The sequence below is a fragment of the Rhipicephalus sanguineus genome, chromosome 5, assembly GCF_013339695.2.
Source record: "Rhipicephalus sanguineus isolate Rsan-2018 chromosome 5, BIME_Rsan_1.4, whole genome shotgun sequence".
Taxonomy (NCBI): Eukaryota; Metazoa; Arthropoda; class Arachnida; order Ixodida; family Ixodidae; genus Rhipicephalus; species Rhipicephalus sanguineus.
In genome coordinates, this window is record NC_051180.1 from 167,378,914 (window position 1) to 167,401,486 (window position 22,573).

Here is a 22,573-nt window from a genome sequence, read left to right on the forward strand (position 1 = left end):
AGGATTATAACCATCGGTCAAATTAGTACAGCACAACTGGTTGTTGGTTGTTGGTTGGTTGAGAAACATTATTTAGGTCCTGCAAGGGCAGCGCGTTAGCGCGCAGCAAACTGGTGTCAAGGAAAATAGAGGTGGTGTAATTATTAGCAAACTTTCTCAGGCACGGTGGTACAAGTGAACTGCAGTTGAAGATGAGCACTAAGGCACGGTAAAGGGTAGTTTGACTTATTTCAACGCCTTTTGGCTTTTACAGGCTAAGGCCGGAACAGACGGTACGATTTTCCATCACATGCGACGTCCGACGCGGCAGCCGCAACGGTGACCTTTCATCGCATCGGACCGCCACCATTCCGGCTTCCGCACCGCCGCGTCGGACGTCGCATCGGATGGAAAATCGTACCGTCTGTCTCGGCACTTACATGTGTTCTTTGCTGGCGCTACAGCCCTGCAAGCTTCGCAGTGTTGCACGCGTGCATTGCAGACTTCGTTCCGCATTCGTGCAGTTACAAATTGCCTGCCTTCCAGACAAAAAGAGCCAAGCCCAGATGCAAGCATTGACACCCTTCTGCGCACGGCCTTCTTGAACGATGACGTCCCTGCCAGGAAAGGAATTGTGAGGATGGCGGTGCTATAGTGGCTAGAAAGATAACGGTATGCCGCATATTTGCGTTCCCTAAAAAGCTCAGCAGCGAAACTTCTGGTTGACACCACACTGCGGGAAGTCCACGTGCCAGAACAAGAAACGTCACGTCAGACGTCGTTTGTATGTCGGTTCTGGTTCTGGCAGTTGTGAGGCTGGTAGAATAGTGAGAACCGCGAAACAGCATCGTGTGGGTAACTGCCGCCCACCACGCACAGGTTTACACTGGCAGTGGCAAAGCAGCGATACTTATGCGACTCGGCAGAACATTTCCCTTTCATTCAGTTTTCGGCGGCGCTATGACGTCATTTGTGACATTTTTTATCAGCTCGCGTGACTTTCCCCTCTTTTGACGGTGACCGGATCGAAGTTCTGCGGCTTCGCTCTCTAGGGTATACGGCCGGGTGTTTCAAGAAATGTGTTCAAATCCTCAAAATCTGGGAACTGGCGATATTTGTTCTATGCTTGACAATTACTTCTTCCGTAGCCGCAGGCATCTTAAGATGCCTAAAGCCGTCATTTGCGACAGTAATTGAGGAATTTGAATTATAAATTTTTATTAGTGGAAATTAAGCCCTATGTCAAATGGGAAGGTGAATTCCGTTCATGCGAAAGAGCCCATTGCAGCTTTGAGACTGGAAAAAACACGTCTTTAGTATTATTGCGAAGTAATGAAATTCAACCAAATTCAGCGGCGAAACCGAACCGAAACGCGGAAAGCGCAACTGCCACATTCCTTCTGAGACGTCCTGAATGAGTGAGTGTAGTTATATCAAACAATCAACCACTTCAATGTGTGGGTGTGCGGGTCTGCGCTTGCGATGTAGCACGCATGGCGCAACATACGTTAAGGAACGCGGAAGAACTATACACCTCTGTCATCGTTGTCTTGACAGTGACGTCCATTCTGTGTCGTCTGCTTGTTGCGCTCATCGGTGCTTCGATTTCGGTTTCTCTGTTGAACTTGGTGAATTCATTACGCCATAATAATTACTAGAGGCCGCTCTACCTACATCTCAAAGCTGCGATGGGTTCTTCGCATAAAGAAGTTCAATTCTTACATTTACATAACCGTCTAAGTCCACTTATTAAAAGATTAATTAACTTAAACTTTCTTATTACTGCCCCAAATAGTGCATTTAATCATCTTAAGATGCCTGCCGCTACAAAAAAAAAAAAAGAAATTGTCAAGACAGCGAGCAAACATCGCATTTTCCTGATTTTTGAGGATTTTGGACACATTTCTTGAAACACCCGGTATACGGAAACACACGACGGGCAAGAGCCTCTTCTGTGGGAACGGAGGCACGAACTAGGACAGTAAGTCTCATTCTATACGCTTCTGCCTTTACAGGAGCGGGAGCCGCGCCCTTTGTATGCCAATAAAAATGTAACTGATGTTTGATTCTGCTTCTGTTACCTCGTTCTGGTATGAGGGAGATAATTAGGGCTCTGACAAGCGAACTAAGTCGTTGCTCGGTTTATATTCGTATCCTGATGATTTCTCCGAAAAGAAGACAGATATATCAAACCTCATTAAGGACATTCATGCGTTGTCAACTCGGTCAGCTAAAGTACATGAAGCACGTTAGCGACCGACGTCAAAGAAATAAGGACGAGCCATACGAAAATCGAAGCTCGAGTTCCAGCAATAGAGAAGAGGCTTGATGGTGTCAAAGCAGAAAGTAATTCTATTGTGCACTATAGAGAAGACCGTTGATAGCATGGAGGTCTCGGTGAGGTCATTCGACAACCTTCTTGGGCACGTAAAATCCCGCTTCAATAAGCAAGAGGACCGTTCGTGGCGGAACCACTAAATTTCCGAGACATTCCACATTCTTAACAATCATGGCAACAATCTAAATCGAAGATCAGACCCGTCATCAGAAGCGCCCATGACGCCATACCAAGCAAAGCACTCGGGCGCGCTCGTCGGTCAAGGTGATACAGTTGAACCTCGTTTTAGCGAAGTATTGGTTAAAATGAACTAAATGCGAACTTTGGTTGGTCACGCTTAGTTTCAGTGGCATTTATTCTTTCAATAGCGGAGCTGTTTAAACCGACCGTGAATTCTTGCAGAGCAAACACGAAACTATAATAATCATGAACCGGCGCGCACTCCTGCTTCATCTTCGTCCTCTTCTTCATGTTCTGCTTTGCTCCCACTACACGTGCGCCAATTTGTCCGGCGTGGGATGCAATAACTCTGATGGCCGAGAGAACGAGTAGAAAGAGAGAGAGAGAGATAGAAAAAAAGAGATAAATAAATAGAAAGAAGACAGGGAAGAAAGACAGAAAATATAATATATAGAAGAAAATAGACACGGAAAGAGATAGAAAAGATAGAGAGCAAAACAGAAAGAGAAAGAAAGAGAGAATCAAAGAGAGAGAAACAAATACAGAAAGATAAACAGATAGAAAAAAAGAGGAAGCCGAGAAAGAGAGACAGAGAGATAAAGAAAGAGAAGAAAGAGAAAGGAATATGAAAAGAGCGAGAAAGAGAAGTAAATAGATAAAGACAGAAATAAAAAGAAACATACAAAAAAGAGATACACGAAACAGAGCGAAAGAGAAAGAAAGAGAAAAAACAGAAATAAAAAAGAGAGACAAGGAAGGCCACCCAGCTGCGCTCTTCCTTCAGCCTTGGCACCACTACTGCGAAGCTGCCACAATTTTTTTTAATTAGTTGTTACGCGATAATTGATCGCGCGCTTTGGAGAAACAAAAAAATCATATCAATCTGCTTCAGGGTGTTTTGGAATTTGATATTGAAAACTGCATCCTGCAAGTTTCTTCGATAGCTTTATTGGCCCGTGTTTGTAATGGAGCGAATACACTGAAGAAATACATTGCACCCAGGAATAAATTAGTTGCTAAAACTCAAAGATGCTTGTCACTTTTTTTTTTTTTGCTTCTTGTTTCATTGCACATGTCTCCGCCATACGCTACATGGAACCTCATATCAAGATGGCTTCAACGGGCTCCATCGCCGCCCTCTTCGTAATATAATGCGATAGAGGTTTTGAGATGTGATAGATAGATGTGTATATTTACAGCATTAGGTGCTGAACGAACCAACTTCTTTAGAAGGTTAATCAGGCACATTGTATTTTCCAGTCGCAAATATTTTCTGAGTTTTCCATAGCTTTGATAATGCAGAACGCAGCTTTCATTCAATGCATGCTGTAACTCGTCCGTGAAAGTTTCTCACCCGCGCTGATATCCCGTTGTGCCTTTCTGTTTTGTTGTTAGCTTCTTATTTGCAGTATTATTACAATAAACCACTTAGATTACCATAAATAGATGCTTGCCGCTCTTTCTTTCATAGCAGACGTTTCATTAAACATATCCCCCCCCCCCTCCGCCCACCCACCGCCACACCACCCACACACACACGCACACAGAATGCCGTCGACACCAACCCCGTGTTCTTAAGTGACGTGAATTTCATTTTGTTGTGAGACCAAAGTGGGATGATCAGACCACCGCAGATGACCTCTGTTGTATGACGCAGCTGTTGCTGCGTCGAGGAATACACATATGCAGACACACCAAAAAAATAAGAAGTGTCGCGACACGGCGTGCTCACCTAAATGCAACGCCAACGACACGCAAGCTTACTGACATTCTTTCTTTCTTTCTTTTTTCTTTCTTTTTTCTTTCTTTCTTTCTTCTTTCTTCTTCCTCTTTCTTTCCTTCTTTCTTTCCTTCTTTCCTTCCTTCTTTCCTTCTTTCCTTCTTCTCCTTCTTCCTTTCCTTCCTCCTTTCTTTCTTTCTTCGCTCACTGTCGGACGGCGTGAAGAAGAGTGCGACCAAAACCAGTAGTACACTGAAAACAATTTTTCACGTCTAAATAAAGGAGCAAAAATGGGGTGGAGTGAATAGACCGGCTAGGCGCTTCGAACATAGAGAACGGGGACACAACATCCAAATAAAGCAACGCATTCGCCAAACGACAGAGTTTCGATTTATCAAATTGGATCAGCTACAGGCTCGGTAGCAACAGTGCACGGAGGTAGTCAATCATCACATTGGGTGATCCAACGAGGAAGCTTCAGTTCTAAACTAACGTTTCCACAAGACAGCGTTTGTCTTCGTTTTCATAGTAACCAGTAACCATTTTACAGATTGCGTAACGGGGAAGTTCCTGTAATCTTAACAAAGATACGGACGATCCTGCCTAAGTTTAAGCTAATAAGAGTGGATACCAATTCGGTGGCAGAGAAGAGGCGAGGGCAGCATTTCATTGCTTACCTATTGCTACCTATTATTGCATCGCAAATTTCTTTCTTTTCTTCTTCTTTCTCTCTCTCTCTCTTTCTTTCTTTCTTCTTCTTCTTTTCTTTCTTTTCTTCTTTCTTTCTTTCTTTCTTTCTTTCCTTCTATTCTTTTTTTTGAGTTGCTAGATCCGTAGGTGGAAAGTAAAAAAAGATGACCCCATAGAAGGAAAAAGCACTACAGTAAAGTACTGTCCTAGTTAGTAGTTAACACATGTGAGGTCACGTGCAGCAGCAACTTTTGTTGTTGATGTTGCGCGCAATACACATCATACTTTTACAACAAAATGTGTATCGCGTGTTCTATGTCGCAGTTTCCTTTTACATTTTCAATATGAAAGAATGTGCGTCTTGATTCGTTAATAAAGTGCTCATTTTAGGTTACTAAATTTATATGGAAGCAAGAAAAGAGACTCGGCTAGCCTTTTGTTGATAAGCTACATGTGAGTTGGCCAGCGTCTTTGTCTGCTGCTGAAATTACTGAGATAATATAGTAAAGAGATGTTAACTTATGCTCAAAATAAAAGGGAAATCATCTGCATAAAGAGGAGAGGACCATAAAGTTTGAAGCAGTCGAATACGACATTCGTGATAATCTTTATGCACGTATCAAGCTACAGAAGCCATAATTTATCGCTGATCTTAGGTCAAGACCAACATGTGACGAATGGATATTAAGGAAAAAGTCTGCTCTTGAATTTCATAATTTAAATAATTAAAAGAGTTGTATAGAGAAATTTATAGAGCCATTTCTCTCGGTACCATTTCATAATAATTAATTGTCAGAGACAGTAACAGCAATCTGTTAGTGTAAGCACGAACCGTAATGAAAGGCCATCGGACAAATTTTAGTGAATTATATCCAGCATAGATTTGTTTGAGCCGCGATGGTGCAGAAGTACTTCCTGCATATTACTAATAATAATTGCTGGGGTTTAACGTCCCAATACCACAATTGACTATGAGGGATGACGTAGCGGAGGGCTCCGGAAATTTCGACCACTTGGGGTTCTTTTACGTGCCCCTATATATATGTGCACGGGCCTCGAGCATTTTCGCGTACGTCGAAAATACGGCGGGATTCGATCCGTGACCTGCGGGTCAGCAGTCGAGCTGCGTATTACTCAACCTTTGCATATCATCGTATTATCTGCGACGGATAAATATTTCCATACTTCTTTTCCCTCAAGTACAGCATGGGCTCGTGCTTTCAAGTTATAGTGTATATGTGTCGCTCCCACCGTGGAAAGTAACAAGAAATGCAAGGCTGGCTGCGGTGCGTGAATGGTGGAATACGAGACAGGAGCACTTCGTACTTCCTCCAGATCCACGACATTTCATGAACAGCGCTTTCAAGTTGCCACCTTTTATCCTGTATTCTATATGATGTGCCTGGCGAAGTTCGAAGCTCAAATATTGCAGTGCTTACAGTTTACTGCAAATATGTGTCTGTGCTTGCAAGCACTTTCAAACGAGACGACGAGCATAAATTAAAAATACGCGCATGAATGGTATGCATGCGTGCCTATATGCTCTTCACTGCAGCAGATTCGCAGTGCATGTTCTGAGCGAGCTTTGGTAAAGTTTTCGTTAAGCTTTGGAGCGAGATGCAATACAATAATGATGGCCGTGATAATTAAATTACCGCGAAGCTTTGAAGCGACTCCTTATGCCTGATGCACTTGAATACGAATGCAGGCACAACAAAATCACAGGGTTCCTTATATGCATTCACCTAAGACGATTCGAAGGGGAAAGCCACTTTATTTCTTCTCAGTCGATGCGTTGATGCTGCCGCGCCACCCACCGAAAGCTTTCCGCACCCAACGTTGTTCTGCATATATACCTACAGAATCGGAGGCATGCCTGCGTGATCGGCCCAGCTTTGACCAAGCGATGATGATATGTGATGAGTCATAGTGAGCATATGAAGTAACACATTCTGGCGGTTTGTGTCGTCACGATGACGTCATACTGTGATGTCATCACGTGATCGTTTTTTGCATCCCTCGTATTGGCGCCGACGCCACGGTACGCCGACGCCGCCGACCGCGGGGCACTGGTCAATTTTTCGCGCTTGATGAGGCACCTATAAGGCTTTCGCCTCAGAAGTAAAGCATTGTTGGGCAAATAGCCTTGTGTGAAGAGATTGAAATTTTGGTGTCACTCTTGAACGTTCGAGATCAACATTCAGGGGAGAGGGAGAAAGTATCGAGATGTGAAAGACAGGATTATTCGATAGATAGGATCTTGTGAGATTTGCTATCCTACACTAGCGGAAAAGAATGCACGAAGACGGAACTGTCGCTTTTTTTTTTTTTCAATATGTGTAACCTTACCGTATCGCACAACCATAATGTTCAAATCGGACGCACCACAACACCATAAAAGTGCGCGACAGGAATCCTAGAATTTTCATACAACACTGCAGCTTTATACGGTTCCGCATATTTCTTTTATCTTCGCGGATAAAGGCAAACAGCTACAGAGAGCGTGACATGTAGCCACAACTGTTTTAGGGGCGAAGATCCTTAAGGCGGCACCCGTTCGTCCCTCGCCGTCGTCGTAGTGGGTAACCAGTCTTACGCTTTGACCTCCAAGGTGGTGCCGGTGGGAGATTTCTCCTGTGCGTTGTTGAACAATAAAAAATTCGCAGCGTGCGCGTTAACTAAAAGCCGAATTCTTCTGTCTCTCATTCCCCATTAGCAGCCATTGGCATGTTCCAGTAGGAAACGTTAGTAGAAGTAGAAGTGTAAGTGTTAGCTAAAAGCCGACTTCTTCTGTCTCTCATTCCCATTAGCAGCCATTGTTACCTCCAAGGTAGTGCCTGGTGAGATTTTCTCCTGTGCGTGATTAAACAATAAAAATTTGTTCAAAACGCCGTTGATTGATGAAATAAACCAACGAAAGACGCCAGATGTTTTCTAAAAGCAAAACGAAAAGACGCCAGGTGTTTCTAAAGCAAAACGAAAAGACGCCAGCTGCTTAACGAAAGACGCCAGATGTTTTCTAAAGCAATGGTTTTCTAAACAATGAAAATTCACAGCGTACATGTAAAATTAAAGTGAGCTGCAAGTCGTCATAACTCATCGAACCTTTAGTATAAACGCGCCCGACCTCACGTCGGTGATGATGTACTGGGCAGAATTCACGGAAGATTCACGGTGTACCGATGAACCTCCGCAGCTTCGCCCACTCATCTCATTCACTCCGTGGATATGCTGTGATTTTTAGGGGCGAAGCTACTTATAGCGGCACCGTTCGTCCCTCGTAGCGTAGTATGTAACCAGTCTTACGCTTTGACCTGCAAGGTGGTGCCGGTGGGAGATTTTTCCTGTGCGTTGTTGAACAATAAAAAATTCGCAGGGTTAGCTAAAAGCCGACTTCTTCTGTCTCTCATTCCCATTAGCAGCCATTCTTTACTCCAGGTAGTGCCTGTGAGATTTCTAATGTGCGTGATTAAACAATAAAAATTGTTCAAAACGCCGTTGATTGATGAAATAAACCAACAAAAGACGCCAGATGTTTCTAAAGCAAAACGAAAAGACGCCAGCTGCTTAACGAAAGACGCCAGATGTTTTCTAAGCAATGGTTTTCTAAACAATGAAAATTCACAGCGTACATGAACATTAAAGTGCGCTGCAAGTCGTCATAACTCATCGAACCTTTAGTATAAACGCGCCCGATCTCACGTCGGTGATGATGTACTGGGCAGAATTCACGGAAGATTCACGGTTTACCGATGAACCTCCGCAGCTTCGCCCACTCATCATCATTCACTCCGTGGATATGTTGTGATTTTTTCGTTGAACAGGCCCTTGATTGGGGAGGCATTTGCCAATGGCTTTAAAGCGCCGATCTAATCACCCCCTTTATCTTGTAGTCGTTTGCCTAAAGGACAAAGAGGGAAGTTCACTTCTTTTTCGGAGACTTTTTATTGTGTACAAAAAGTAAAGCTAGTTGGATAGGCAACCGAACTCTGCAGTCTAACTATATTCTCCACGGAGGCTTTTCAGAATAACTTCATATAGGCGCGCCGTAGTTAATTTGACTTCATGGACAGTACATTTTTCGTAACGGTGGTATGAGTTATCCAAGGATGATAGAATCCTTGAAGCTACCCGACTACCTGTGCTACACCCTCCCGTTCTATTTTCTTTTAGGGGCGAAGCTCCTTAAGGCGGCACCCGTTCGTCCCTCGTCGTAGTGCGTAACCAGTCTTACGCTTTGACCTCCAAGATGGTGCCAGTGGGAGATTTCTCCTGTGCGTTGTTGAACAATAGAAAATTCGTAGCGTGCGCGTTTAACTAAAAGCCGAATTCTTCTGTCTCTCATTCCCCATTAGCAGCCATTGGGATGTTCCAGTAGGAAACGTTAGTAGAAGAAGTGTAAGTGTAGCTAAAAGCCGATTCTTCTGTCTCTCATTCCCATTAGCAGCCATTGTTACCCCAAGGTAGTGCCTGGTGAGATTTCTGTGCGTGATTAAACAATAAAAATTTTGTTCAAAACGCCGTTGATTGATGAAATAAACCAACGAAGACGCCAGATGTTTTCTAAAAGCAAAACGAGAGAACGCCAGATGTTTCTAAACAAAACGAAAAGACGCCAGCTGCTTAACGAAAGACGCCAGATGTTTTCTAAAGCAATGGTTTTCTAAACAATGAAAATTCACAGCGTCCATGTAAAATTTAAGTGAGCTGCAAGTCGTCATAACTCATCGAACCTTTAGTATAAACGCGCCCGATCTCACGTCGGTGATGATGTACTGGGCAGAATTCACGGAAGATTCACGGTTTAACCCAAACCTTCGCAGCTTCGCCCACTCATCATCATTCACTCCGTGGGTATGCTGTGATTTTTTTTTAGGGGCGAAGCTCCTTAAAGCGGCACCTTTCGTCCCCGTCGTAGTGCGTAAACCAGACGCTAGTACCAGATCTTGACCTCCAAGGTGGTGCTGGTGGGAGATTTCTCCTGTGCGTGTTGAACAATAAAAAATTCGCAGAGTGCGCGTTAACTAAAAGCCGAATCTTCTTCCTCTCATTCCTCATTAGCAGCCATTGGGAGTTCCAGTAGGAAATGTTAGTAGAGAAGTGTAAGTGTTAGCTAAAAGCCGACTTCTTCTGTCTCATTCCCATTAGCAGCCATTATTTACCTCCAAGGTAGTGCTGGTGAGATTTCTCCTGTGCGTGATTAAACAATAAAAATTTTGTTCAAAACGCCGTTGATTGATGAAATAAACCAACGAAAGACGCCAGAGTTTTCTAAAAGCAAACGAAAAGACGCCAGGTGTTTCTAAAGCAAAACGAAAAGACGCCAGCTGCTTAACGAAAGACGCCAGATGTTTTCTAAAGCAATGGTTTTCTAAAATGAAATTCACAGCGTACATGTAAAATTAAAGTGAGCTGCAAGTCGTCATAACTCTATCGAACCTTTAGTATAAAACGCGCCCGATCTCACGTCGGTGATGAGGTACTGGGCAGAATTCACGGAAGATTCACGGTTTACCGATGAACCTTTTCATGGATAGTGAAGTTGCGTCCGAAGAATCATCATATAATAACGAACAACCGGGACATGGGATGTTCCACATTGTCGAACTGGTTACGGTCGGCAAATGGTTCGTAATAAGCTTCCGCGTTTATTAAATGATTACAAGAATAAAAAATTGATATTCGCGATGTAAAATTGTCTGAATTGTATGATTTTTCTTAACTTAAGCCCTTCGTCTAAAATTGTTTGACTTTATAATAAAACACTTAAGCTGTCACTAATGCAATACTATAGTAGTGATGATGTGTTGTGTTGGCCCATCACGCAGAGCTAACAGGACGTATGAAAATGCAGGATGTTCTGTAAAGGGTACTAACAATCGATGTATATTTGGTGGTTCGTTCCTTCATATTTTGCTGAACATGACTCATTACAAATATTTGTGTTAACAGTGTCAAGAACATGCTTGTAACTGAGCTGCTGTCTTTGTACGGGGGCGAAGGACTCCCTCAAGCCATTCAAATGGCTTTCCCTTCGCCTCCGATCACATGTATTGTGATGAATCAAAAAATCAAATCAAATCAAATCAACCTCCGCAGCTTCGCCCACTCATCATCATTCACTCCGGGTATGCTGTGATTTTTTGCCGGGTATGGGAGGGATAAAAAACGCTAAGGTCGAGCAAGAATGAAGCCGACGAACATCCGCTTAAAGCGAATTTTTGACAAAGATTTCTAATTCCCTTTATGAACAGTAGAATCTCGTTTAAAAAGAAACCACCGACGATTACGATACCGCCTAATGCGAATTCTGAGCGCAGGTTCGTGTTGAGGCAAGGTCAACTGTGTTTGAAATTTTGGCTTTCCTTGTGAAGTATATAGGACAGCCCCACACCATTATTCGTCTTTCTGCGGATAAGCGAGGTACCCGCTTATGAAAAAAAACGCAATATGAAAATTTGTTAACATAGGTGTAGTCGATGACAAATTCAGTAGTAAAGGTTCATATGGCTCGAGTCATACTTCTGCGCGTAGTGAATTATGCAGAGTAGCATCACTCGATCGGCGCCACATGGTTCACTTTGTTGATGCTGCGTGTGGCTGATGACGGTGAAGAATTACGGCTGAGCACTTGGCAGTGGGTGGGAAGTATTAAACCACACACATGTTGCGGAATTATCATTGTGTGATGACTGGTTGTTATTTTACTCTTCTGGCGACGCTATTATTACATAGGTTAACGTGATTCCTTGCCCTACAGGACGCTGTAGAGGGTCTTTTTACAAATGAGTTTCTAGCACCAGTGTGGGTCTGTGGTATAATACTCTACTGCCATCCAGAGGGCCCGGGGGCAAATCTCTTTCGATCCTGGGTATTCTTTTTTTATGTATCGGTTACGCCACCGACGGTGACGGCAACGGCGACACAGCTCAATGCAGGAACGGGCGCCTAAGAGCTGCGCTCTAAAAATGAATCTTCTTTGATTCAGCTTTCACTGGAACCGGGAAATGGAACGTATCATTAAAATTCGTATTATCCAGCGCATGGACGGATGGATACAACCGTATTGAACCTTTGGCAAAGTTTAACCTGATCCTAGCATGGTCTAAAATTTGTTAACATAGGTGTAGTCGGTGACAAATTCAGTAGTAAAGGTTCATATGGCGTGAGTCATACTGCTGCGCGTAGTGAATTATTCAGAGTAGCATCACTCGATCGGCGCCACATGGACCACGCGGCAGCGCTGAATTTTCTCGTGCGTTATGAACTTTTTCAGCAGAATTCGAACAGCTCGGGCCATGTCACTCGTCGTTTACGGGCTCCTGAAATATTATTGAAGCTAGAATACTGGAACAGAAAATGCGAGATTCATAGAAATATAAATGAAAAACGACTTATGCAGTCGTCTTATCCAATTTCAGGCGAATATGAGAAAGCACTAGCTGTACGAGAATAAATGGCTCCTAACAGCACGTTGGCCGGGAAAAGAAGGAGAAAACGTATCGTTCAGAAAAACACATTACTATATCTGGAATCGCAATAACTTGATTGCATATAAATCCGGCCCCGCGCGAACACGAGAACATCATGTAAACGTGACATTCCTTTCGAGGGGGACGCCTTTGCCTGCTCATTACTTCAATTCTTTCTTCATTCACTCCACTAGACTGAGGCTCGAACTTTCTATACCTCGCAAATTACTTGCGCGCACGAAGAACTTTCCGTTCGCTTTCTTTATCACAAAATGTACCTGCTTTGCAAGCAGAAGCAAGCATTAAACATATACATAAACAAATACACCGCCCAAATCAGTAGGACAATATCGTAAGACTTCTCATAAAAGGAAACGCAATATGAAATCTTTATCGCCAGCGGCATCAGGCGTCTCGCAATCAGATGTGGCTATGGCCATCATTAAAGAGACGATCAGTGATGCGATCGTCAATCCCCTACGAGACTCGGAGAAAATAAATCAATAAAGAAGCGTTCTGAATACAATCCCGGTTTACTAGATATGCCAGCGCACGTGCCTCGCTGTCACGCTTACCTGTTGCGGGCTCGCTCCTGGGCTCGCACCTGGGCGCGGCTACGGGAAAGAATCCGTGCGGCGGTTGCAGGGCGGCACGCATCATCCACTCGGCGGTGGCGGCGGGCCACATGCAAAGCAGGCTCGTCGGCGCCGCCGGCACGGCGGGCGAACTCATCAGAGCCTCGATCGAGAAGCCCATCCCGCGGTGGTGCTTGGGGGGCGGCGGCGGGGGCTCGCGACTCAGCGGCAACGGCTCCATTCCTCGCATGGCCAACGACACCGGTAGACGCGCGCTCGATGGGAACTCCGCTGTACGGGCGCCTTCGCTCGCTCCGCTCAGCCACCGCGACGACCACCACGCTCTGCCCTGCGCTTACTACGGCGGCTGAGGCGCCAAAGCGGGGCCGTTCCCCGGCAGCGGACCGCCTTTTCGGCCCAGGCACCGCCCTCTCCGACCGCGCGCCACTGACGTCAACGGCGCGCGCTGGCACAACGCTCGCGATGGCGTGCTGCCTCACGCCCTGCCTCCTGCCACCCAGCCAGGTGTACTGGCCGGCCCGCTCGACCCGACCCGTGGGCTGTTCCTCGGATCTCGCACGCTCGCTTGCGGGGGTTCACCCCGTCTAGCGGGCTCCCTTAAAAAACGCCTATACTGGAACGAGGAGGTTGGCAGGGAAAAAAAGTTTGCGCACCTTGATATCGGTGATCCCGCTCGTCCCTTTTTCTTGCCGAGAACAGATAAACGTAGAAGAAGGGCGCTCGATCTCTGATAGCACCAGGTAAATTACACGTGCATCTGTCAGCTTAATGGAACCGTGATTTGCCGCCATTTATCTGACCCTCTCCCTACTGGTTCGATTCCAGCTCGGTGTCGATTTCATAACGAAGCCGGCTGAAGATGAAGAAGAGGAGATGCTGAAGTGTTCCTATGCAGTTCCTCCATATATTTCCAACGAATCGGTTCTGTCGGTCGGTTTTCATGACCATGCAGTTGACCCCGGTATCACGCCTCTTTCTGCTATTGAGAATTAGAAATTTAGATCCAGATTTCGCTTGTGGCTCTTTCTTATACGACGTTTTCGGATCACACGCCAGCACGGTTTGACTACGTTGGTTGTTAGTGGGACATTTTTTTTAGATGCGAAGTATCTTGAGGCGGAACTCAATCCGGTGGTGGTGGTGTGCGGCGTGACCACCCTTACTGTGCATGCGCATACCCCCTCCACGCACCTCCTCCCCACTCCCCCTCACCATTCCCCCTGTCCTCTACCCCTCTCCCCTCCCCCTTTCCACTATTCCTCTGAAACGCCGGCTAGACATGCCGAAATTCTCTCCTGCGCAACGCCGCGATGAGCTCGAGCGCATGCGCGTCCCCTCCTCTTCTCTCTCCTCTCCTACGCTGCCCCCCTCTCGCCAAAGCCACTCTCGCCCGCCTGTCGACCGCCTTCCCCGCTCGCCCTGTGAGAATTAACGGCCAGGCTAGATGGAAGATACGACGCGCGTAGCGTCCCTCTTCGCGTTCCACGACACGAGGTCGGTAGCATGCCCAACGAACGCCAACGGAACGCGATCGTGCAAGTGCTCCGGCTTCGCATCGCCTCATGGTCCCCGTTAGCGGGAGATGGTGTAATTTTAAATGCGAAGCATTTCTTAGCGAATTTCTGCGAATTTGAGCGTATCTATCTATCTATCTATCTATCTATCTATCTATCTATCTATCTATCTATCTATCTATCTATCTATCTATCTATCTATCTATATATCTATCTATCTATCTATCTATCTATCTATCTATCTATCTTTCTATCTATCTATCTATCTATCTATCTATCTAGCCGCCTACGACTTTGTGCTCTCCTGGCCGTTCCGTTAATCGGATGTATACCAAAATTGGTGTGTCCTAACATGGCCTTATCACAAACATAAATGACAGGTCATATCATGAAAATCATGACACGCATGTCATGAACAGCATGATTTACATTCCACGGCCTTTGGGCTCCCTGGCCGTTCCGTTAATCGGATGTATGCCGAAATTGGTGTGTCATAACATGGCCTTATCACGAACATAAATGACAGGTATCATGAAAATCATGACACGCATGTCATGAACAGCATGATTTACATTCCACGAACTTTGGGCTCTTGCGGCCGTTCCGTTAATTTCATATATACCAAAATTGGTACGGCGTGACAAGAGTTCATGACGAACATAATGACAGGTCCTAACATGCAAATCATGACGCGCATGTCATGTGCAGCATGATTTACATGACATGGTCTCGGGGCGCTCGCGGCCGTTTAAATGAAGGGATACATACGAAAACTGGTATGACGAGACATTTCTGTATGACGAACATAACTGACACGTGGTAACATGAAAATCATGATATGCATGTCATGTATGACATGATTTACATGCCACGCTCATGGCGCACTCGCGGCCGTTTCGCTAGATTGATGTACACCTAAATTGGTATTGTGCGATGTGACTTTATGAAGAACATGAATAACAGGTCGTAGCACGAAAGCCATGACATCCATGACATGTATGTCATGATTTACATGCCACGCTCATGGTGCATTCGCGTCCGTTTCGCTTGCGTGATATACACCAAAATTGGTGTTACGCGACACGACTATATGACGAACATAACTGACACGTGGTAACATGAAAATCGTGACATGCAAGTCATGTACGACCTGATTTGCATGCCACGCTCATGATGCGCTAGCGGCAGTTTCAGTAGATTGATATACACCAAAATTGGTATTGCGCGATTTGACTGTATGAAGAACATGAATGACAGTTGGTAAGATGAAAACCATGACATGCATGTCATGTATGTCATGATTTACATGCCACGCTCATCGTGCATTCGCGTCCGTTTCGCTTGCGTGATATACACCAAAATTGGTGTCACGCGACACGACTGTATGACGAACGTAAGTGAGACGTGGTAACATAAAAATCATGACATGCAAGTCATGTACGACCTGATTTACATGCCACGCTCATGATGCGCTAGCGGCAGTTTCAGTAGATTGATATACACCAAAATTGGTATTGCGCGAATGTGACTGCATGAAGAACATGAATGACAGTTGGTAAGATGAAAACCATGACATGCATGTCATGTATGTCATCATATTAATTGCCACGCTCATGATGCATTCACGGCCGCTTCGCTAGCCTCGATGTACACCAAAATTGCTATTGCGCGAAGCGACCGTAACGACGACGGTAAATGAGACGTTGTAACATGAAAATCTGACATGCATGACATGCACGACATGATTTACATGTCATGCTCATGACGCACTCGTGCCGTTTCGCTTGCTTGACACACGAAAATTGGTATTGCCCGACGCGACTGAATGACGAACGTAAATGAGAGGTGGTAACATGGAAATCATGACATGCAGGTTATGTATGTCATGATTTACATGCCGCGCTCATTGTGCATTCCCGGCCGTTTCGCTAGCATGGTATACACCAAAATTGATATTGCGCGACGCCACTGTATGACGAACGTAATGAAAGGTGGTAACATGATAATCCATGACATGCATGAAATGTACGCCATGAGTTACATGCCATGCTCATGGCGCACTCGTGGCCGTTTCGCTAGATTGATATGCATCAAATTGGTTTTAGCGCGATGTGACTGTATGAAGAACATGAATAACAGGTGGTAACATGAAAACTATGACATGCATGCATGTATGTCATGACTTACATGCCACGCTCATGGTGCATTCGCGGCCGTTTCGATTGCTTGATATACACCAAAACTGGTATTGCGCGATGTGACTGTGTGATGAACATTAGTGACAGGTGGTAACATGAAAACCATAACATTCATGCATGTATGGCATGATTTACATGCTCTACACATGGTGCACTCGCGGCCATTTTGCTCCTTTGATATACACCAAAATTGGTATTGCGCGATGTGACTGTATGACGAACATAAATGAGAGGGTCTTAACATGCGAATCATGTTATGCATGTCATGTACGGTATGATTTACATGCCACTGTCATGGTGCGCTTCCGGCCGTTTTGTTAACGTGATATATACCAAAATTGGTATGGCATGACACGAGTGCGTGATGAACATAAACGACAGGTCATGCATTTATATACCAGAATATGCGTTTCATTGGAATGGTGTACACTAGATTGTGCATGCATGCGTGCATGGCAAACATACGATATATGGTGGGCTAGATGCCATGGCATGAATGATTTGCATTTGGCTCAAAGACAAACAAGGCGATGTATGCAGCTCCTTGCTGGCTGCTTCGCATTACATCGATTCCCACAGTGCGTGGGATCTGCCGAATTTTTTTTACTTCTCTGTAGTGCTGATTCCTTGTAGGCTCTCAGTAATATTTTTTTTGTTTTCGGTCGCATGTGCAAAAGATCATCGCCTGGCATTACAAGGAATGCAAAGTGGTATATAGGATGATACCTTTTATTTTTTTTCTCAACGCGGTATCTTGGTATTCGCAACTTTCAGCTACGGTGGCGCCGTCACGCGGCAACCGGTGAAAACCGCGTTCCGGTGATAGAAAGAAAACTTGCCTGGCGACAACGTGCGGGCTGTGCTTCGTCGTCGGTGTGCCCTGCGACTTGTTGTGCGTGTGGCCAGTGAATTACGATGGGTTTTGTTGGTGCAACAATGTGGAAGCTTTGCGGTTCAGTAAGGGGTAAACAGCACAAGAGAAATCGCGTGTACTGCGTGCCAAATGCTCAAACCGTATACTGTGAAAGGCGTCATAAACGTCGCTGATTTCCCTTGGACCGGCGGCAGAAATGACAATGGGATATCCATGTGCGCATCGGGAAGCTTGTCATACGAGAAAATGATGGTTTCCATCGTGCTTCTCAAATCGGTTGAATTTTGGGACACAACTGAATTCCTCGATATTACGTGCCAATACCACCATACGATTACGGGACGCCCTGTAGTGAGGAGCTTCGGATGAATTTCGACCACCTGGGGTTCTTTAATGTGCTCCTAAATCTAAGCACGCAGGTCATCTTTTGCATTTTTCCTCCATCGAAATGCGGCCGCTGTGGCCGGAATCGAAACCGCGTGAACATGCATCACAACCCTTACGTACTGCGCTATGCACGGTCCTGGGAGACAGCAGGCGAGTGCTCTTTTTTTTTTTTTTTGCTTAATTTAGAAAACGACGGTCAATAAAACTATGCCTTGGCGAGCGAAAGCCACGTCAAAACAGCCTGCCGTAACTGACACCGGCGAGCGGCTGCTGGGCAGACGCCGCTGCCGTCCGCGACCGAGCGCGAGCACGCCGTAGAGTCAGCAAATTTTTGCTAACACGATTGATATTGTTCTCTTATGTCAGGCGTCGACATACGCAATCCGTTTTCTCGACACCCTCAATATAAGAGCAAAGGTGGAAGCGAAGCAAGCCGGTTGGGTGAGACGGCCTGCAGTGTCACTGCTTATCTGCGAATGCATCGCAGGCGCCTTCGCATCGTGTTCACGTATCGCGATGGGTGTGGACGCCGGTGCTTTTTTGATAAGTGCCACACTGGAATCACCGCATTATTGAATTAGGAAGTAGTTTGCATAATAAAATAATTGTAGCACATCTTTTTCTGCCACCGATAGGGCGATACCGGCAATCCTCGGCATCCCGGACATGATGATGGGAGCGGTAAGGGAATCGGCAGCGGCACGACGTTGCCTGAATACCCGTGCTGCTGCCGCTATAGCTATACGGCCATGCGATCGCCGGACCGGGCGGATGAGAAAAATCTGCCGAGTTTGACGCACGCCGGACGCCCGATGCGGCGCCCCGTACGGCGAAACATCCCCATTCCGGCTGCTACACCAGCGCGTAGGACTTCAAATCGATGCAAAATCGTGCCGTGCGTCTCGCAGTTTACTCTATCAAGTGGTGAGCTACTTCATGCATGGGAAGTTCATGCGGTGAAAATATCCTAGCTGGCAAGCGGCAGCAACCAGCGATACATCAGGGCGGCGATCACTCCGTGTGTGGGGTGATCACCGCATCGACAGCCATATTGGATCTCTGTGGCGCCCCCTATAGTTGCTGAAAGTTGCGAATAGAGCGTTCTCGTCGGGAACTCGAACGTTAGTTGAGCAGAAACGATCACCTGCTCAACGCGCGCGAACAATCTTTTTCCACAGGCGTTAGGAGCAAGAGCAGGAAAAATAGAGCGCACTTCAACCGATCTTCGGTAAGCAATTATTTATTGTGACAGCAAATTTCCAACGCCGGTAACAACCATTTCATTTTTGCCGGCCCGCTGTTTTCTCAAAAACTAGGGGGAGAGAATGGTTGAAGGAAAATATGCTGGAAATATTTTTACAAGAGAGGAACGAAAAATCTCGAGAAAAGATAGAGAGAACCACGGAGAAATTTTTGAGACGCGCAAAAAAAAGACATAAAGAAACTCACATCTCCATCGCCGAAGAAGGAAATAATAGCAGCCATCGCTGCCCTGATACAGCATCAATGATGCCTTGACCGACTTCGGTGCGACGACTCTTTAGGTAGGCATGTATAAAACAATGTGTAAAAGAAGTAATATCTCGGTGAAGTAAAGCGCTATAAGGAGTGTGACGTATGCAAAGAAGAGGAATCGGAAAAGCGCAAAAAGTGAAACAAGGAAAAGAAAGAAAGAAGAAGAAAGAAAGAACGAGCAAGAAGAAAGAAAGAAGAAGAAAAGAAAGAAAGAAAGAAAGAAAGAAAGAAAGAAGATAAGAAAGAAAGAAAAGAAGAAAGAAAGAAAGAAATGGGTGGTGCGAGGGTTCGTGTTTGAATCTGAACCACCTGGTTACAGTGTCTTCTAGCACTGGTGAGCTGCATGGTGATAGTCAGTCGGAGGCATGCAGGAGTCGGCGTGGTTGTTTTGGTGGGTCAGTGTAAGAATACTGCAAAGCGCAGAGCGATTCCCCGCGTTGCCGTTCCGAGCACTTACCGCAAACGGAGTGGAATAGGTTTCAAACAGGAGGAAAATGCCTCAGACAGGCTGGCTCAACGTTTCAATAGGAGGACCTATCTTTGTCAAAGGCGCCTTGTCATCCTTCGCGTGTTAGTTTTAAAGGGTAGTGATGACAATATGTCCAGCGGTGGCGCTTGTCACTGTTGGTAATTTTTGCCTGGAAAAAGAAAAACTAGAGAGAGGAGTGTAGCCCTTGCCACATCATTTCAAGAAAGCTTGCAACGGCATTGCGGCCCTCATCTCAGAGGTAGGGGGTGCTGCAAAGAAGAAAAAAAAAGGAAGAAAAAGGAGGGAAAGAAAAAAAGAGGAAAAGGGGGCGGGGAGGGTTCTACCAAAGCGAGAGCCGTAGAAGGCTCGACAAGCAAAGAGCGGTGTATGGAAGCAACTTGGAAAGGCTGCAGAAGGGCGGCGCGTCTAGCACTCGCAAAGGGCTGCAGAAGATGGTGAGGCAAGCGGGCGGTGTACTTTTGAAGCCCACACGTGCTTAATGGGTGAAGTCATTGGCGGACATACGCATCAAGTGTCATCGATGGCGTAAAAAGTTGGGCGGCAGTCCAGTAAGAAGAAGGAGGAGAAGAAAAAAAAGAGGGGGGGGGGGGAGTCGGAATAAGGCACGGAGAACTTCTTGGGAAGGCAAACACTTACACTGTAAAAAATATGTGTAAAAGTACAGATATCTTTACAGAAAATGTCTGTGGTCACACAGAAAATTTCTGTTATTTGCCCTTAACAGAAATGTGTACCTGAAAAAAACAGACAATTTCTGTCTTTAAAGTCGGCGCTTTACAGACGATTGATCACGTGTCTCTTAGTACTTGAAAAACAACTATAAAAAATAGACTGCACGAAATAATAAATTGCTTATATTTTAGGAAGTAAGCCAACGGTAGCAATTAATTTTGTTTCAAGTAATATGCGTATTTGTACATGTTGCCGGTCCTTGCTTTCGGCGCGCTTCAATGCACAGATTCAAATTTCATGCTGCTAGGCCTAGTTTCTTCTTTATGGACTGGACCAACTGATGCTCCTCGTTGTTTTCTCGTCGACGGTCTGCTGCCATTGAACCACTGCGCTTCGTTACAGTTCGTCCATCAGGTGAGTAAGAGTTCCGTTGCTGCTTTATGTGATTACTGAACTCTATTATGTGTTACTGAAGTGCTATTACGTGATTATGTTGTTGCTATAACGCTCGATGACAACGGCTCGTGTAGCCATACGCAGTTAGCAACGTTTTTTGAACCAATGGTTTTAGAAACGTTGGTTGCTAGTGCACGTCGTATTTAGCTGTGCTGCTGCGCTTAGCCGTGCGGCAGGAGGTGTAAGCAGAGCAGTACTGCCATTTGAAATGTGCCAAACGGCTGCCGCCGTCTTCGTAGTGTGCTTCGTTGTTACCGTGCAGAGCGTACTATCGTGCACGCCCAGTTCAGGCGTTGAGTGCGCGAGATTGCGTCACACTGCAATGTGTTCGTCGTTGTCTTATCTGTAAGGAGCTAGTTTAGGCGCACCGAAGCAGGGGCTCCGCTAATGTTGCCATCGAAGAATGTGTTCGTGTCATGTGGCGTTGGCGGAATGAGTCCCATTTATGCGGATCGTGTGCGTCCTTAGATTGCTATGATGCGTGATTTTTGTTCTGCTTTGCCAGCCTCGTTATAAACGGCCCTTTATAGTCCAGCGCAGAGTTCGCGTCAACCTGCGTCAGCAGAAGTTGGCGACGCCACGTTCTTTGGTTCATCACGTTACGTTAACGCGAAAACCGAGCCAACCGAGCACTACGTCGACTTGACGCATGCGCAGTTCAGCACGCCCGGTGTCCCTTCGTCACGAAGAACGAAGAAACGCAGACACCGTGAAGTCGGGGTCTTTGGGTACAGTGTTCTTTGGGTAACGTCGCCGGCGCGGAATGCAGCGTGTCGCATCTCGCGCCGGCTGCAACAGAGGCGCGGCGCGCCGACGGACGCCGGACGCGCCGGTCGTGCCGGCCTTTGTGCTGTACGTTTGAATAGCGTAGCCTCGCTGTGCCGAGCGTGCGCACGCGTCGATGTTACGTCGAACTATAGAGGGTCTTTGACACCGGAGCGGTAATGTCTGCCTATTGAATTGTATCGTTCGAGATTCTGTTTGATAATATAATCATTAAAAAAGTGACGCAACGCAACGCCTCAACCCGTTTCATATTACCGCAACGATTCTGTGCCCTCCTCGACATGAACAGCACTTATCGAAAAAATGCAGTCGAACACGCATATATCGAACCACACGAATTGTTGCGCATCTCAAACAGTTGTAAAATCCCATGCAAATATGTTGGGCTAGTTCACGCAAATATAGTGCTCCTCTTCACTGCACATTCGATATATCGAACGCGACGCCACGCCCAAGGCCTCAGAGTGCACTGCACCACACGTGCAGGAAGTCCGCGCACGCGTAGCGTAGAGAGTGTAGCGCCTGTCATTTGTTCCATCCCTTTTTCTGTTTTCTTTCTTTTCTTTTTTTGTACTTTGCGTTACTACAAGATATGTATGCGTGGCGACAGATGAGTCATTTTCAGTGCCACAGTCTGATAGAGTGTCTTTCCTCACTTCTGGCTCACTGGCTTCTTCGTTGACTGGCCGACCCACACGCCTCTGCG

General features: G+C 45.8%; 1 protein-coding gene across 1 annotated transcript in view; it reads right to left on the bottom strand.

Annotated features, from left to right (window-relative positions):
- Positions 1-22,573, bottom strand: part of LOC119395072 (NK1 transcription factor-related protein 1) — a 123,149-nt gene that overhangs the window by 46,793 nt on the left and 53,783 nt on the right. Inside the window, exon 2 of the mRNA XM_049416081.1 lies at positions 12,955-13,514. Within this exon, the coding sequence (XP_049272038.1) occupies positions 12,955-13,514 (560 nt within the window). The remainder of the gene's footprint in view (positions 1-12,954; positions 13,515-22,573) is intronic.